Source organism: Filobasidium floriforme (assembly GCF_021052385.1).
Source record: "Filobasidium floriforme strain CBS 6241 chromosome Unknown HD553scaffold_4, whole genome shotgun sequence".
NCBI lineage: Eukaryota > Fungi > Basidiomycota > Tremellomycetes > Filobasidiales > Filobasidiaceae > Filobasidium > Filobasidium floriforme.
In genome coordinates this window covers 239,567-254,496 of record NW_025763625.1, presented here as the reverse complement: position 1 = coordinate 254,496, position 14,930 = coordinate 239,567, and the positions used below count along the sequence as shown (strand labels likewise).

General features: G+C 54.1%; 5 protein-coding genes across 5 annotated transcripts; 3 read left to right on the top strand and 2 right to left on the bottom strand.

Annotated features, from left to right (window-relative positions):
• The first annotated feature begins 150 nt into the window (after positions 1-150).
• On the top strand, positions 151-4,033 carry HD553DRAFT_172866 (uncharacterized protein). The gene is made up of 10 exons (XM_046176907.1): positions 151-431; positions 831-914; positions 971-1,026; positions 1,099-1,207; positions 1,272-1,288; positions 1,347-3,224; positions 3,283-3,363; positions 3,425-3,547; positions 3,610-3,731; positions 3,797-4,033. Exons 1-10 carry the CDS (start codon positions 374-376, stop codon positions 3,864-3,866), a joined length of 2,598 nt encoding a protein of 865 aa, XP_046038733.1. The 5' UTR covers positions 151-373; the 3' UTR covers positions 3,867-4,033.
• Positions 3,941-5,707, bottom strand: HD553DRAFT_330756 (P-loop containing nucleoside triphosphate hydrolase protein; the record flags this gene model as incomplete). The annotated part of the gene is made up of 7 exons (XM_046181987.1): positions 3,941-4,213; positions 4,280-4,365; positions 4,450-4,567; positions 4,645-4,712; positions 4,916-4,978; positions 5,235-5,523; positions 5,600-5,707. The coding sequence occupies 7 exons, from the start codon at positions 5,705-5,707 to the stop codon at positions 3,941-3,943; spliced, it is 1,005 nt and encodes a 334-aa protein (XP_046038732.1).
• Positions 5,708-5,954: 247 nt separating this feature from the next.
• HD553DRAFT_306128 (MCM-domain-containing protein) lies at positions 5,955-9,432 on the top strand. Its single transcript, XM_046179231.1, has 7 exons — positions 5,955-6,047; positions 6,119-6,453; positions 6,558-7,042; positions 7,115-8,559; positions 8,635-8,943; positions 9,023-9,178; positions 9,251-9,432. The coding sequence occupies exons 1-7, from the start codon at positions 6,045-6,047 to the stop codon at positions 9,383-9,385; spliced, it is 2,868 nt and encodes a 955-aa protein (XP_046038731.1). The 5' UTR covers positions 5,955-6,044; the 3' UTR covers positions 9,386-9,432.
• On the bottom strand, positions 9,433-12,697 carry HD553DRAFT_333917 (putative peroxisome targeting signal receptor). The gene is made up of 10 exons (XM_046182122.1): positions 12,521-12,697; positions 12,352-12,399; positions 11,401-12,188; positions 11,032-11,300; positions 10,562-10,944; positions 10,154-10,492; positions 9,951-10,086; positions 9,853-9,891; positions 9,663-9,793; positions 9,433-9,604 (listed from the first exon to the last, which is right to left on the bottom strand). Exons 1-10 carry the CDS (start codon positions 12,614-12,616, stop codon positions 9,527-9,529), a joined length of 2,307 nt encoding a protein of 768 aa, XP_046038730.1. The 5' UTR covers positions 12,617-12,697; the 3' UTR covers positions 9,433-9,526.
• Positions 12,698-12,970: 273 nt separating this feature from the next.
• Positions 12,971-14,811, top strand: HD553DRAFT_281093 (putative aldo-keto reductase). Its single transcript, XM_046178122.1, has 6 exons — positions 12,971-13,283; positions 13,457-13,695; positions 13,806-13,849; positions 13,931-14,040; positions 14,158-14,287; positions 14,384-14,811. Exons 1-6 carry the CDS (start codon positions 13,112-13,114, stop codon positions 14,532-14,534), a joined length of 846 nt encoding a protein of 281 aa, XP_046038729.1. The 5' UTR covers positions 12,971-13,111; the 3' UTR covers positions 14,535-14,811.
• Positions 14,812-14,930: the final 119 nt, after the last annotated feature.

The window sequence follows — 14,930 nt, the reverse complement described above, 5'->3', positions numbered from 1 at the left end:
TATTGTCCTAACTAGCTAACTAGTCGAGTGATCAAGCAAATCGCCATACTCCTAACGGTCTTCGACTGAGATAGAAGCTGTCACGTGACACGACCCGAAACGATGATCCAAGCAGCATCTACTCTTACGAGCATTCAACCTACACGCTATGCTAAACGAACGCTATACTGCTGTCTCATCCTCGACATCCATTCTCTCGCCGACTCCCTCTCCGCCTGAATAGCGAACTCTCACGTCAGTCCTCTCCGACTGGCAGGAAAAGGAGCGGAGAGCACAGCATCGATTACACCATCACTCACAGCTCAAAGGAGAACACTCGCCGGATGACGAATGGTCGAACAGGGGCATAGCGAAACCGAAGAACCGTCGCATCATGCCCTCCCGGCCTACCGCTAGGGTACAGGCTACGAGCTCAGGAAGCCTTCCTCGAGGTGAGGAGGTTATATATTCATGCTCGAAAGTCAGCAACGACCCGCTAACGACTTCTCTCCCTCGCATTCTCTTTCTTTTCTGCTTTCTATCCGAAACATCTGTTTGACTCACTCCAACCAATCTTTCCATCATGGGTAACCTATCGGAAAATCAAACTTTACAACACCTCTATTCGGGTCTGGCCTCGCCTCGTGGGATATACGGACGATCCCCTCTCTCCCGTGTCGCATCCCGTTCCTCTTCGCCCGTCCTCTCTGCCTGTCATTCGCCGAAATTGCTCCCCAAACCGAAACTGGCTGTGGAAATCTTACCATACTCGGACATTCCCACCCCCTTGATGACGCCGACGGAATTCTCTGAATCTCCCATGAATCTCCGGATGATCAACAAGAAATTAGAGAGCTTGAGTCGGAATCGGAATGGACAGTTGCCGATACTCGAACATCTCTTGAGCGAGGAGGGCAGCCGGCCGTTGAGTCTCGGTAAGCTAGCCAGGCCAGAGCCCTAGAAGTATACTCACTAATATCTCCTTTCACAGCTGCTGATGAGAACCGGATATATGTGGGACCGTCCTCGGAGTCGAATGCGATCATCGTGAATTTATATGTATTCCCCGCTCGATTAACCATGAATACTAATATTGCCGTCCTGTCTTCATCATTCTAGGTGTACAGTCGAGACCAGCTGCAGAAGCAGGCCATGCTCTTGGGCCACGAGGGTTCTGTACTAGCTTTACTATTGGTGCCGGAAAGAAAATGGCTGTTCAGCGGTAGCAGTAAGCCTTCTCTCGAGCGCCGATAGCTTGATGATGGTGGCTGACTGGTTGCAATTGTTCAAAGGCGATGGTACCGTCAGGGTGAGTCTGTTCTGATTGTCTTTGGGATTGTAGCGTCTAATGAAGCGCGCTCTGTCAGATCTGGTGTACCGAGACGCTCTCGCCGCTTTGTGACATCACTCCGAGCTCAGGTACCTCGGGTGACATCTACTGCCTGGCATGGGATCCTCGAGCCGGAGGTACACTTTACTTTGGCGATCAGTCCACCGACATCGAATACGTCAACTTTGGCAGATCAAAGGCCGAGCTGCAATCCGGCTACTTTGGCACGCAACCCGTCAAGGTCACGAAAACCCGTTCGAGCCGAGTCTTTCCGCACAAGTTCTTTTCAGAACCTCGACCTGGCTCGCCGGCGTTTGGGGGTAGCCCTCGGAGCAGTGTTCGGAACATGCAAAACACGCCGATATTGTATCCCGGCATACAACCGGCCGCCGACGTCTTGCCCGAAGAGCTATCGGTCCCCTTGGACAATGTCGTCAGCAGCGCGCACTACGGATACGTCTACTGTATGCAGATGATACAGCGTCCGGATGATACATGGTGGCTGGCCAGCGGGAGTGGGGATGCCGACGTCAAGATGTGGGAATGCCAGCCCGGTGGTGGTCTCCAGTACCTGTTCACCTTTGACGAGCTACCCGGAGCCACACTCTCTTTGACCTACCGCGACAGTCTGCTCTTTGCCGGTATTCAAGGTGGACAGATCAAGGTCTGGGATCTCGAGACGCGATCGTGCATCCGGAGCATCTTGGCCCACAACTCGGACGTCATGTCGATGGCGATCGCCGGTACAGAGCTGTACGCCGCGGGTGCCGATGGGATGATGATCCGTTTCGACTCTAGTTTCGACTGTATCGCTACCTTCCAAGCACATCAGTTTTCGATCTTGTCGACGCTGATGTTGCAACAAGAGGGAGGACAATACAGTCTCATCTCGGCTGGCAAGCGTTTCGTCAAGTTGTGGAACCTGCCGCGAGGGGAATCTGCCGAGGTCACACCCATCCGACACGATGTCAACAATGTGACTCCAAGCAATGACGGTGATGTCATGCTTTACGGACTCAGCAAGATGATCGCTATCCCGACTGTCAGCGATGGCAAGCATAGCGAAGACTGTAGGCAGGGAGCCCATTTACTGAAGCGCTTGGTGACCCAGATGGGCGCCGAGGCTCAATTACTGCCTACGATGGATGGCAAGAATCCTCTGGTCCTGGCCAAGTTCCAGGGTCAATCAGTCGGCAAGCCCCGCAAGAGGGTCTTGTTCTATGGCCATTACGATGTTCAGCCAGCAACAGAGGAGGAGTGGGCTACGGACCCTTTCGAGCTCTCCGGTCGTAATGGGTATCTTTACGGACGTGGAGTCGCCGATAACAAGGGTCCCATCCTCGCTGTAGCCTGCGCCGCTGCCGCGCTTCGTGAACGAAGGATGCTCGACGTCGATCTCGTCATGGTCATTGAGGGCGAGGAGGAAGCGGGAAGCGCCGGGTTCCTCCAAGCGATGCAGAAGTACCGCGACGACATTGGCCATATCGATACTATCCTGCTTTCCAACTCGTCGTGGGTTGGGGAAGACGATCCCTGTGTCGTCTTTGGTTTGCGGGGAGTCATTTACGCCAACCTGAGCATCACCAGCAAGAATGCCGACGCGCACTCTGGAGTCGACGGTGGAGCCGTGGCAGAACCCATGTTGGCCATGGTCAAGCTATTATCGAACATCGAGAACGGTGGCAAGGTAAATATTCCCGGATTTTATGACGGAGTCTCGCCACTTGGGGAAGAAGAACAGAGATACTATGAAGCGGTAGCCAAGGTCTCCGACATGACGGTCGGGACTATTGCCAAAAAGTGGCGAGAGCCGACGTTTTCGGTCGCCAATATCAGAGCAAGCGGGCCCGCCAACAATACCATCATTCCCAACTCGGTCACCGCGAACGTCTCGTTCAGGTTGGTGCCAGATCAAGTAAGATGCATCGAGAAGGTGTTTCGGGCTAGCTGTGAACTGACCGTCATCATTTTAGGATCTCGAAACCATCGTAGACGGATTGAAGAAGCACTGCAACAATGTCTTTGCAGAGATGCAGAACGGCATGGCTCTCGAGGTGAGTGCTGCGTGCAGCACGAGTGTACAAGCTTCATTGCTGACGTCCGGATATCTCATAGATCAACGTAACACATCGTGCGAGATGGTGGTTGGCTCACCCTGAAAACGCCTATTTCCAGACTCTGGAAAGGGCAATCGAAAAGATTTGGAAGCAGAAGCCATTGCGCATCCGGGAAGGAGGCGTGAGTTTGTCCAGCCAGCCTTTTCACTCGGATATTTGACCGGCTGACCTGTCGCGTCGTAGTCCATTCCCACGATACCATTCTTGGAAGAGCTCTTCAACGCTCCCTGCGTGCATTTGCCTATCGGTCAGCATTCTTCCAACGCACATCTAAGCAATGAGAGATTACGGCTCTTGAATCTGAGGTGAGCAACTGCCTTGTCCTGGCTCGCGATACCTGGTGCTGATCACGTGAGCTTTTCTTTGATAGAAATGGCAAAAAGGTCATTGAGGAATTCCTCATCAACGTCGCCAAGATCGAGCCAACAGTATCCTGCTGATCACGGAACATGTCCACGCAGACACGCTTGTACAACCAGCAAATTCATTATAGCATACATCGTCAGGTTATTGTTCATATACTCCGTCCCAGGTTCTTCCACATGGCTCTTGCTACCCCTCGCATGGCCTGTCTCGTCTCTTCTCCTTCCTTGCTGTCCTGCACCATGACGGGTACTCCGCTATCCCCGCCCGAGCTGATGACGGGGACGACGGGAATTTCGCCTAGCACGTCGAGCGAGAGGTCGTCGGCTACCGATTTGAACGCATCGGGCGATCCGAACAATTGATGCCGTGTCGAGCAACACGAGCAGGTAAAGTGAGACTGGTTCAGGATGCTTCCAAAGATCTGCGTTATGGATGACGGTGAGAGTCAGCAGTGGTGCGATACTAGGGGCGCCGTGATCGTACTTACGGGAATATGTATTTTCCTAAACATGTTGACACCCTTTCTTGCATCGATCAACGCAACATCCTGCGGTGTCGAAACGATCACAGCTCCTACAGTTCCATAAAAAAGTCCAACCCTCATCAGCTCATGCCACTGATTGCTTTCAAGTCGTTTAACGTGTCTGCGCTACTTACCGTCCACTACGACCAGCTGACCGAGACTCAACTGCACATCACCCGTCCCTGGTGGCATGTCGATGACCAGAACCTCGAGATCCCCAGCTGATGACGTCCAGTCGACATCGAATAGCAACTGCGAGGCGAAGATGGCAAGGGACAATGATCAGCTCTGCAGGTCAACCAGTTGAGCTGGATCGGTTGTGGACTCGCCTGCTGGACGGCCTTCATGACCATGAGACCTCGCCAGACGACGGGAGAGTCGTTGTTTGCGCTAGGTGCTGTGTACGAGGACGAGGCGGGTTGTGTCAGCGTCGGGCTTGCCGAAACGCGTATCCTCAATTCAGAGGCAGCGAGCGAGTCGTGGTCGAGAACGCATAGACCAGCGCTATGCAGAGTCGCGGGCGAGGATGGCCGAGCCAGTCTAAAGCGCTGGCAGACCGAACCGCCCGCCAGCCCAGCAAAGAGTCCGAGGCCGACTCACGTAATAGGTACCCCATGGACATCGTCTTGACCCCATGATTGTCCATCGGGATCAACTTGTTGGCTTATCTTTGTCCGTCCGAGCAAGAGCACGAAGGCGAATGTGGGTGTGGGTGTTGGTGTTGGTGTTGGTGTTGATGTAAGTGTGGGTGTAGGCGTAGATTTGAGTGCGAGTCGAGGAGATGACGGTTTCGATGTCAAGATCAAGAGTTCAACGGAAAAAAACAAAGATAACGAAAAAGGAGAAAATGTACCGATCAGCCTCCCTCATAACTCATCTACTCAACATTTCAAAATCCCAAGAAAAGGCAGAGACTCACCTCCTTCGCTCAATAACGGTTCCCCGACACCTTCGAGCCCCATGAGTTTAGGAACGGACGGGCCGAATATATCTAGGTCCAGTAGTCCTACTCTGCCACCAGCAACACCCTTCCCTTGACCTTGAGCCAAAGCCACAGCGAGGTTCGCAGCGATCGTGCTCTTCCCCACGCCTCCTTTCCCGCTAGAGACGACCACGACGTGTTTCACCCCCGGGATCTTGCGTTTTACGGGGGGACCTCCTCGGCGGGGCATCGTCGGGGCTGGGTTTGGGTTTCGGCGGGGAATGCCCTGGAAGTTGAGAAGAGGTGGTGGTATGAGGTTGGGTCAATCGAGATAAAGGCAGAGTCAGTCGAGGCTTACTTACGAGCGGGTTCTCGTGCGAGAGTTGGGTGGACGTGGTAGACAGGCATCGTAAGGTCGTCCAGGTCGTGACCGTCGTCGTGAGTGATCGTCGCAACATCATCGATGACATCATGGGCTAAATTGCTCTAGCTGCTGAGTCTGTACCTTTATGGCTCGATGATGATCTACCCGCCTGATGAGCTGCCTGATGATGATGATGATGATGATGATGTATACACTGACTGATGCGCTTGATCTGCGATGCGCTTCTAATTGGCGGGCGACAGCGCAAGGCGCCCTCTCGCTTTCATTAAACGCGTCTGACACGCGCCCACGCGTTCGATGTACCGGGACAAATCACAAACAACCCCATGTCATCAACATCAACACCACCTCGTTCAGATTCAACGTAGATCGACATACACAAAGCGCATCGACACTCGTCATCATACGCTACAGGAGTCAAGATGGTAAGCACTTGTTTCGATATCTAGCCGCAATTTCGCACTCAACGCATCCCATATCGACCCGCTCCTTGTAGTCCTCCCCATTCCCCTCCCAAACGCCTCGACGCAATAACAAACGAGCCCGTTCTCCCGAACCCGGAAGTTCCGCCTTTACCCCGTTCAACAACGCACAAGATTCCGTCTACCCCCGAGGTGGTGCAGCAGGTCCATCAGGGTTGAGATCCTCGCCACCTCCTTCGTCGCTCCCGCCTTCTTCCCCTCCGGCGCCGTTCGATGGGTTTGGGGATGATGCGGATGTGGACGATCAGGAGGAAGAAGCTAGGGAGATGGGCAGACGGGTCGAAGGTGGGGACGATGATGACGAGGACGAGGATGCTGGGGAAGATCTGTTTGGGGATAACATGATGGCGTGAGTCGAGTTCTCGCTCGTTTGGGAGGGGTATCCTTGTTGGCTTGAAAAAGCTCTTACTGAGATCACCAACCGGAAAACGTGCGTTCTTGCCTTCGCCTCAGCGACTACGACTCGAACCTCGGCCTAGACACCTACTCGAACGCCGACTTAGATGATACCACCTCTCAACCCGAACTCACCCGCGCTCAACGTCTCGCCGCCGAAGCCGCCATGGCTCGACGAGACCGGGGGCTCCCCACAGGGACCCGTGCCAGTCGACGACAACGCGCTCCCGCCTTTCTCCAATCCGACGACGAGGACTATGGGGACTTGCCCCCCGGCGCTGGGTTGTTGGAAGGGATCGACACTAGGCGTCGGAGGAGGCAATACGATGAACGGCCGGAGGACGATGATATGGAGGGACAGGGGGAGGACGAGGTCCCGCTGGAAGAATTGGGGGACATCAAGGCTCCCTCGATCGCCGAGTGGGTGGGGATCGAGGCGGTCAGGAGGGCGGTGCAGAGGCATTTCAAGGCGTTCTTGATGACGTACGTGGATGAGAATGGGCAGAGTGTTTATGGACAGCGGATCAAGCATCTGGGAGAAGGTGAGTCGTCGTCCCAAAAAAAAAAATGCATTCACTCTTGATCCAGCTGCCTGACATGAGCGCTTCTTGCAGTCAACTCGGAATCACTCGAAGTCTCCTACTTGCACCTCGCCTACTCTAAACCCATCCTCGCCTATTTCCTGGCCAACTCGCCTCAACCGATGTTACAGATCTTTGACGACGTCGCCCTCGAAGCCATCCTCCTCTATTACCCTTCGTACGAGCGTATCCACTCGGAGATTCACGTGAGGATCACCGAACTTCCGACCAGTCTCACCTTGAGGGACTTGAGGCAGACCAACTTGAACTGCCTCGTCCGGGTCTCTGGTGTGGTCACCCGGCGTTCAGGCGTGTTCCCGCAGTTAAAGTATGTCAAGTTTGATTGTGGGAAATGTGGGACGACGCTAGGGCCGTTCTTCCAGGATACGGCCAAGGAGGTCAAGATCAGTTTCTGCTCCAACTGCGAGGGAAGAGGACCGTTCACTGTCAACTCCGAGCAGACGGTGTATAGAAACTATCAAAAGATGACCCTGCAAGAGTCTCCGGGGAGCGTGCCCGCGGGAAGGTTGCCCAGGCATCGAGAGGTCATCCTCCTCTGGGACCTGATCGATTGTGCGAAACCGGGTGAAGAGGTCGAAGTGACGGGTATCTATAGGAACAATTTCGACGCCTCGTTGAATTCCAAGAACGGGTTCCCGGTATTCTCGACCGTGCTCGAGGCCAACCATATCAACAAGAAGGAAGACCTCTTTGCCGCATTCAGGTTGACCGAGGAGGACGAGAGGATGATCAGGAACTTGGCCAAGGATGAGAGGATTTCCAAGAGGATCATCAAGTCGATCGCGCCCTCGATCTATGGGCACGAGGATATCAAGACGGCCATCGCCCTTTCCCTGTTTAGCGGGGTTCCCAAGGATATCAATAGGAAACATCGGATCCGAGGGGATATCAATATCCTCTTGTTGGGAGATCCGGGGACGGCCAAGTCGCAGTTCCTAAAGTATGTGGAAAAGACGGCGCATCGGGCGGTGTTTACGACCGGACAGGGAGCTTCCGCTGTCGGTCTGACCGCCTCGGTGAGAAAGGACCCGATCACGAGGGAATGGACGTTGGAAGGTGGAGCGCTCGTCTTGGCCGACAAGGGGGTATGCCTGATCGACGAGTTTGACAAGATGAACGACGCGGACCGGACGTCGATCCACGAGGCCATGGAGCAGCAATCCATCTCGATCAGCAAGGCTGGGATCGTGACCACCTTGCAGGCGCGGTGTGCCATCGTCGCAGCGGCTAATCCGGTCAGGGGGAGGTACAACCCGACGATCCCGTTTCAGCAAAACGTCGATCTGACCGAACCGATCTTGTCCCGATTCGACGTCTTGTGCGTGGTCAAGGATGCCGTGGATCCGGTGCAGGACGAGTTGTTGGCCAGGTTCGTGGTCGGGAGTCATCTGAGGAGTCATCCTGGGTTCGAAGAGGCCGTGGACGAGGTCAACGTGTCGACCGTCTTGGACGCCGATGTAGGTCGAGGTCGTGACGCTGTGAAGGTTGATCACGTTTGCTGATCGAGACCCCGTGTACGTTGCGCACCGCAGATCATCCCGCAAGACGTGCTAAAAAAGTACATCATGTACGCCAAGGAGATGATCAAGCCCAAGCTGCATCAACTCGACCAAGAAAAGCTCTCCCGACTCTACTCGGACCTCCGTCGAGAGTCGCTCGCGACCGGGTCTTTCCCCATTACCGTGCGACACTTGGAATCGATGATCAGGATGGCAGAGGCCAGCGCCAAGATGAACCTGCGCGAGTACGTTCGGAGCGACGATATCGATCTCGCCATCCAGGTCACTGTCGGCAGCTTTGTCAATGCGCAAAAGATTTCCATCAAAAAGACGCTCGAGAGGGTGAGTTCCGGGCGCGTGGACTACACGTAGTTTCTTGTCAGATTGCTGATCGTCGAACACCTTCATGATACGCTCACAGGGCTTCCGTAAATACGTCCACAAGGCGACCGATCACGCCGAGTTGCTCGCCTTCTTGCTGGGTCAGCTCGTCAAGGAAAAGGTCCAGCTCGTCATGATCCAGCGAGGTCAAGAACCCGCCAGCGTCGAGATTCCGCTCGCACAGCTCGAGGCCAGGGTGAGTCCCGTGTTGCCGGTTCTGTACAAAAGAACGTTCGACTGATCAGCGTTTCCCCTTATTCACTTCTAGGCCAAGGAGATGGAGATTTTCGACGTCTCGTCATTCTTGCGTTCCAAGCTGTTTGTCGCCAACGGCTACAAGTTCAAGTCGAACGAAAAGCAGATTGAAAAGGTATTTACGCACGTCAACCCGGACGAGTTGTAAAAGGGGCAAAGAGTGTAAGAATTCGCCGTGAATCTGGTCTCTTGATACGTGTTGTATGGCAATGCGATTTGTACAGGTTCTTGAGATTCTACCCTTAATGAGAAATGCGAGTTACATGAGGCTCTATGGATGGTGAAACGTCTAAAACTCGAAACCTTGACGACGGAAATACTCGAGATCCGTCCCCGGCACAGCCCTTTCGATCAGGTCGGGCCGTTCCTGCGAGAATTGACTCGTGAGCAGGTTAAATATAGGTTAGAATCGAGACTTCTCTTACCATGCCATCAAACGCCCGACGGAGTGTCGACCATAGAGCCGAGCTGTTATTGGCCGGATGCTCGCCCGCGGTGCTAATGTTTGGATTGCTACGCTTGTCTTGCGTTTCATGTAACGCTAGCGCGGCCAGGACTATCGGGCGTGCCGGGTCAGTTATGAGCGGGACAGGGTAACGCAACATGTCAACTCACAGTGTTCGGCCGCTTCACGATGAACGCCAATGTTCAAGCCTAGGATTTAACGATATGAGCCGGGAGCATGGTCGACCGATTGTTGATCATACACTCACATGAAACGCCCAGATTGTAGATCGCTCGGGTATACGTCGGGTGCAACTCGAGAGCCCGTCGATACGCATCAATGGCTTGCTCTGGGCTTCCACTGTTGGCCAACGTGGCTCCGAGTCGGTTCCAGAGCAAAAAGTCCTGTAGAAGATCGGAAATGCGGTCAGCATCGGATCATTTCGCGAGCGCGACCTGTCTAGACACTCACATTCGGCCTGACCCCAAGCGCTGCGACCCAGCAATCCCTCGCTTTATCAAACTCTCCCGTCTGGTAGAACAAGACGCCCAGCCCGACCTGCGTGTCGGCATCGACGACGCCGGCCCGGTTCTGATCCCGAGCAAGGTTGAGGAACGATTCTGTCAACTTTTGGTTGGCCGACCAGGGGTTCGGGATGAATCCGTTCTCATCGCTCAGATCGTCGGTAAAGATGTTTTGCTCTTCGGGTACGGAACCGGCATATTCCGGATGAAGCAGCGAGAGGTAGCGATGTAGCGATAACAGCGAAGAGTGGTCGTAGGACTCGTTCGTGTACGAGATTGCCAAAGCCTGGTCCAGACTCGGTCATCAGCATTCTCACCCTTGAGCTGACCAGATCAGACCTCAATGCAGACTCACCACCAACCCCTCACCCATCATGACGTCTCCCAGCTTGCTCCTCTCCCCACCAGGCCCGTTCCTCCTGCTTCCCATAGCCTCGAACCGTTTCCTCCCCTCTTCCAAAGCTCTCACCGCCGCGGCTTCCTTCTCGTCCATGGCCTGTACCATACCCAACAACGTCCATACGGCGGCCTCGCCTCCAGCCTTGATCTTGGCTTCCATCGACCCTGGCTTGTCCTGCAAGCCGTCGATCGAGAGGTTGGAGACTTGTTCGGCCGTGGTATGCGAGGACAAGCAGGATTCGAGCAAGAGAGCGATTTCGCTCAACGCTCCGTTATTGTTCAACATGTCCAGCGCACGACCCAGGGCCTGTAGGTCGTCCTTGTTCGGGTTATCTTGGTCTGTCGATCACCAAGTTTTACGACCACAAATCGAGTCAGCTCTGTTACCCTCCGGACGCTCGACTGAAACGCGGACTCCCGACTCACCAAACGCATAATCGCCCAAGACCGGAAACCCATCCTCCCCAAACCTCATCTTTTCCTGCCCCATCATCTCTTCCCCACCCCATTCTCTCGCATCGACGTCCTTCATATACTCGTTCAAGTCAAAGTCGAGCTCGGCGGCGTGCTCCTTTTCCTCCAACAAGTCACCATCGTCGTCTTGTTTGTCTTTGTTGGAAAATTGGGAGAATTCTTTTTCCCACTGCGCGAGGTGATCCAAATGGGAGGTTTCGGGTCGGATGGATTCCCAGACGCTGAAGTGAGTTTTTGGGATCGATTTCAGCTCATCTCCGTTTCCATTAAGGATGCGAGTTGTTCGAACTCAAACAAGCCAGAAGAAAAGGTAAAACTCACGCTTCGAAATCACCCCCCTTTCCCTTGACCTGCACCTCTTCCTCCCCCTCCTGCTTCCCCTCCGGCGCCTCTAGCCGAGCCTCCTTCTCCACCTCTTCAAAAGCCCTCTCGAGATCCTTTTCATCGAACAAGTCTTCCCCTAGACCTTGACCTTGAACATGTCCTTGTTGATATTGAGGCTGGTGAATCGTCTGTTGCCCATACGACCCTCCTAGGCACATGGTCATCCCCATCCCAGGGTCCAGGTTGGAATGCATCATCCCCATCCCCATTCCCATCCCCATTCCCATCCCTGTTCCCATCCCGGAAGGGTAATACCCGCTCCCCATCCCCATCGCTGGACCCTGATTCTGATTCTGATAACCCGGCTGAAAATCGACCTCGACCTCCCTCCCTTTACCCTTCCCCTGACCCTGACCCTGGCTTTGAGCGGAAAACTTGTCATAATCCCCCATCCACGCCGAACCCTTTGATGGCTGTTGTAGAGGTTGGCCTTGGACCCGGGAAGAAGGACCCTGTCGTTGTTGGTTGAAGGTCAGGGCTGATTGAAAGGCCGTCTCCATATCCCCCATCCCCATCCCCATGGGGCGGGCATGATGTGGCAGTCGAAACCCAGGTTGTGAGTGTTGTGCGTGTTGTGGTGTTTGTGGCTGGAACGAGCTCGCCCAGTTGTTCACTCCCGATGCTTGGGGTTGCTGTACGGTTGATCTGGCCTGAGTTTGTGGAGCGGGACCGGGGGAGAAAGCGGGTCGGTCGGAGGTCGCTCTGAAGGGCAGTTGACGGGCGGGCTGTGATACGGCATCATGGTCGTTGTTCGGGAATAGTTTAGAAGGCGGAAGAATGCATGGGTAGTCAGCATGACATGGCGACGTTGAGAATATCGTGGTTGTGGGATACGAAGGGCAGATTGAAAGCGAGGTGATGACGGGGCGACGAGGACGAGGGACTTACCTGACCGACTCCGCCCGCCAAACCCGGTGATCCAGCAGAGTTCCTATCCTACTCCCCCATATGACCACACAAAACACGACGCAAGAACCAGAATATCAGCGTCCTCGACTTCTAGAGTTGAACGGAATGATCATGACAGCCTCATGCTTTGTCTCTGTGGCTCACTCACCCTGATCAAGCTCCTGTCCACGCCCTCCCGCTTGAGGATCCCGTTGAGCGGGTTGCTCGATGCCGAACAGTCTGCGCCTCCGAGTAGTCCTTGCATTGGTGAAGCGACGTTCTCTGTGGACTATGAGCTATTCGAATGTATACGGTGGAGTTGGTGAAACGACGACGACGACCACGATGATGACAGGAAGATGCGAGCTGGCTGGAGCTCAAAGACCAGTCAGAGAGGCGCCCACCCTTGTTGCTGATCAGTCACCAGACTAGACTAGTAGGCGGCAAATCTGCTTCCGGCTTCCGGCGAGCATTGCTTCGGTTACTTCGGTGACCCCGGAAGGGTCTACCCCGAGTCTCACCTCTGGATGATGCTGACTCACGTGACCCTTACGTTATCTAGTTGATCGGGAATGACGTGTCGACACATTCCGGGGGCTGCTCGATCGATCTAGGGCTCTAGGGATCAGGGACATCGAGCGAGCGAGAAACGATGTCAAGAGGCCAAGAGGGGTTAGCCCTAGAAACTTGATCATCTTACACCTCGACCCCTCCTCTCAAGAGCTATAACCTACCCATCACATAAACCTCGTTCGGAATCATGTCGCTCACCCTCCAATCCACCACCAAGCTGCACACCGGCACCCAGATGCCTACCCTCGGGTACGGCGTCTACCTCTCCGAACGCGACAAGTGCGTGAAATCCGTCTCCAAAGCCCTCGAGGTCGGGTATAGGCATGTGGATTGCGCGCAGTATTACGAGAATGAGGATCGTGAGTTCTAGTTTGATGTCGGGGGTATAGAGTCCTGGGTATGGGGTTTGAGGCTAGGGAATGGCGCTGATTCTTGGATTTTGGGAATGTGTTTTGCGTATCCGTCTTCCTTCTCCTCTTCCTTTCCTCCTCCTCCTCTTTCTCATTCCTTACAATCTCACACAACCAAACAGTCGTCGGGGAAGCCTCAACCCTGTCCTCCCTCCCCCGCTCTTCCCTCTTCCTCACAACCAAGACCTTTTACAACTCCTCCCAAAAGACCGTAGAGGAGATCCTCCCTGGCTTGATCGAGTCCGTCAAAAAGATCGGCAAGAACAAGGAGGGGGAGAAGGAGTATGTGGACTTGTTCTTGATCCACGCGCCGACTTGTGGGCCGGAGGGGAGGCAGTTGCTTTGGGACGCTTTCCAGGAGGTACGTTTTGAAGTTACTTGTTCTATAATATTCAAACGGGGGTCCGAGGCTGATTGTTTTCTCTCATCTTGTTTTGTGGGGTTGGTTCTCGTTGGATTGATATGGTGTAGTTGAAGAAGCAGGGGTACGCCAAGGATATCGGTGTTTCCAACTTGTAAGCCTCCCCTTTCTCTCTTTTCATCTCTCGCAAGGTGTCGGAGAACTAATACGAAGACCGGGGAAACACTACAAATAGCGGCGTCAAGCACCTCCAAACCCTCAAGGGCGAGAAACCCGCTGTCAACCAGACCGAGCTGCATCCGTTCTGCCAGCAGAGGGAGGTGGTCGATTATTGCCGTGAACAAGGTGCGTCTTGCGGCTTTTCTTTCTTCCCGACTATCAAGTCGTATGGCAATCACAATCACAACAAGAGGTGTTGACGCTGACGCTGATTTGTATGACTATGCCGGATTGACATCGCAGGCATCGTCATGCAAGCCTACTGTCCCTTGGTCAGGAACTCGAGATCGGACGACCCTGTCCTTCAGAAGGTCGCCAAGGAGACGGGCAAGAGCGTCACCCAAGTGTTGGTCAGGTGGAGTCTCCAAAAAGGGTGAGTTGCGGACCACTTGAAACCCCTCCGGGAGAAAAAAACGTACTCGTTCTGAGTCTGATGTCTTCATCTCGAACTGCTTTCGTGTCTGTACAGCTTCTCCCCCTTGCCGAAATCTGACACGCACCAAGCGGAGAATGCCGATGTTTACGATTTCGAGCTGACCCAGGCGCAGATGAGCGCGATCGATGGTTTGGACGAGGGCGCCAAGGGGGCCGTCGCACCCCACAACCCCGACTGCCCTTAGGTTGTCGGATTGTTAGAAGAGCGGGTGTAGAGGAGTGCCGCACCAAAAATACGAGGAAAAAGGACTCGGATGGGAATATATTCGGATAGATGAAACGCGAAAGAGAAAGTCCGACTGGACCAGATATTTAGATATTTATGTGTTGCATGCGTGATATGCCGCTTGCGAAGGTCCTTGCTTCTCAAGTGAACTAGAAGATGCTTGCCGATCAGATTCGTGCTGTCTATGCGAGGATTGGGAATATGGAATCTTGTCGAGAAGCACAAGACTGAAACGCAATAGTGAAAAGCACGTCACATACACTCTCTTGCACTCGCCCGCCCCCATCTCATATGAGAACCACATCTCTACACGAGACTATGTTTCTAAAGAGAGCTTGAGATCCCAAGACACTTG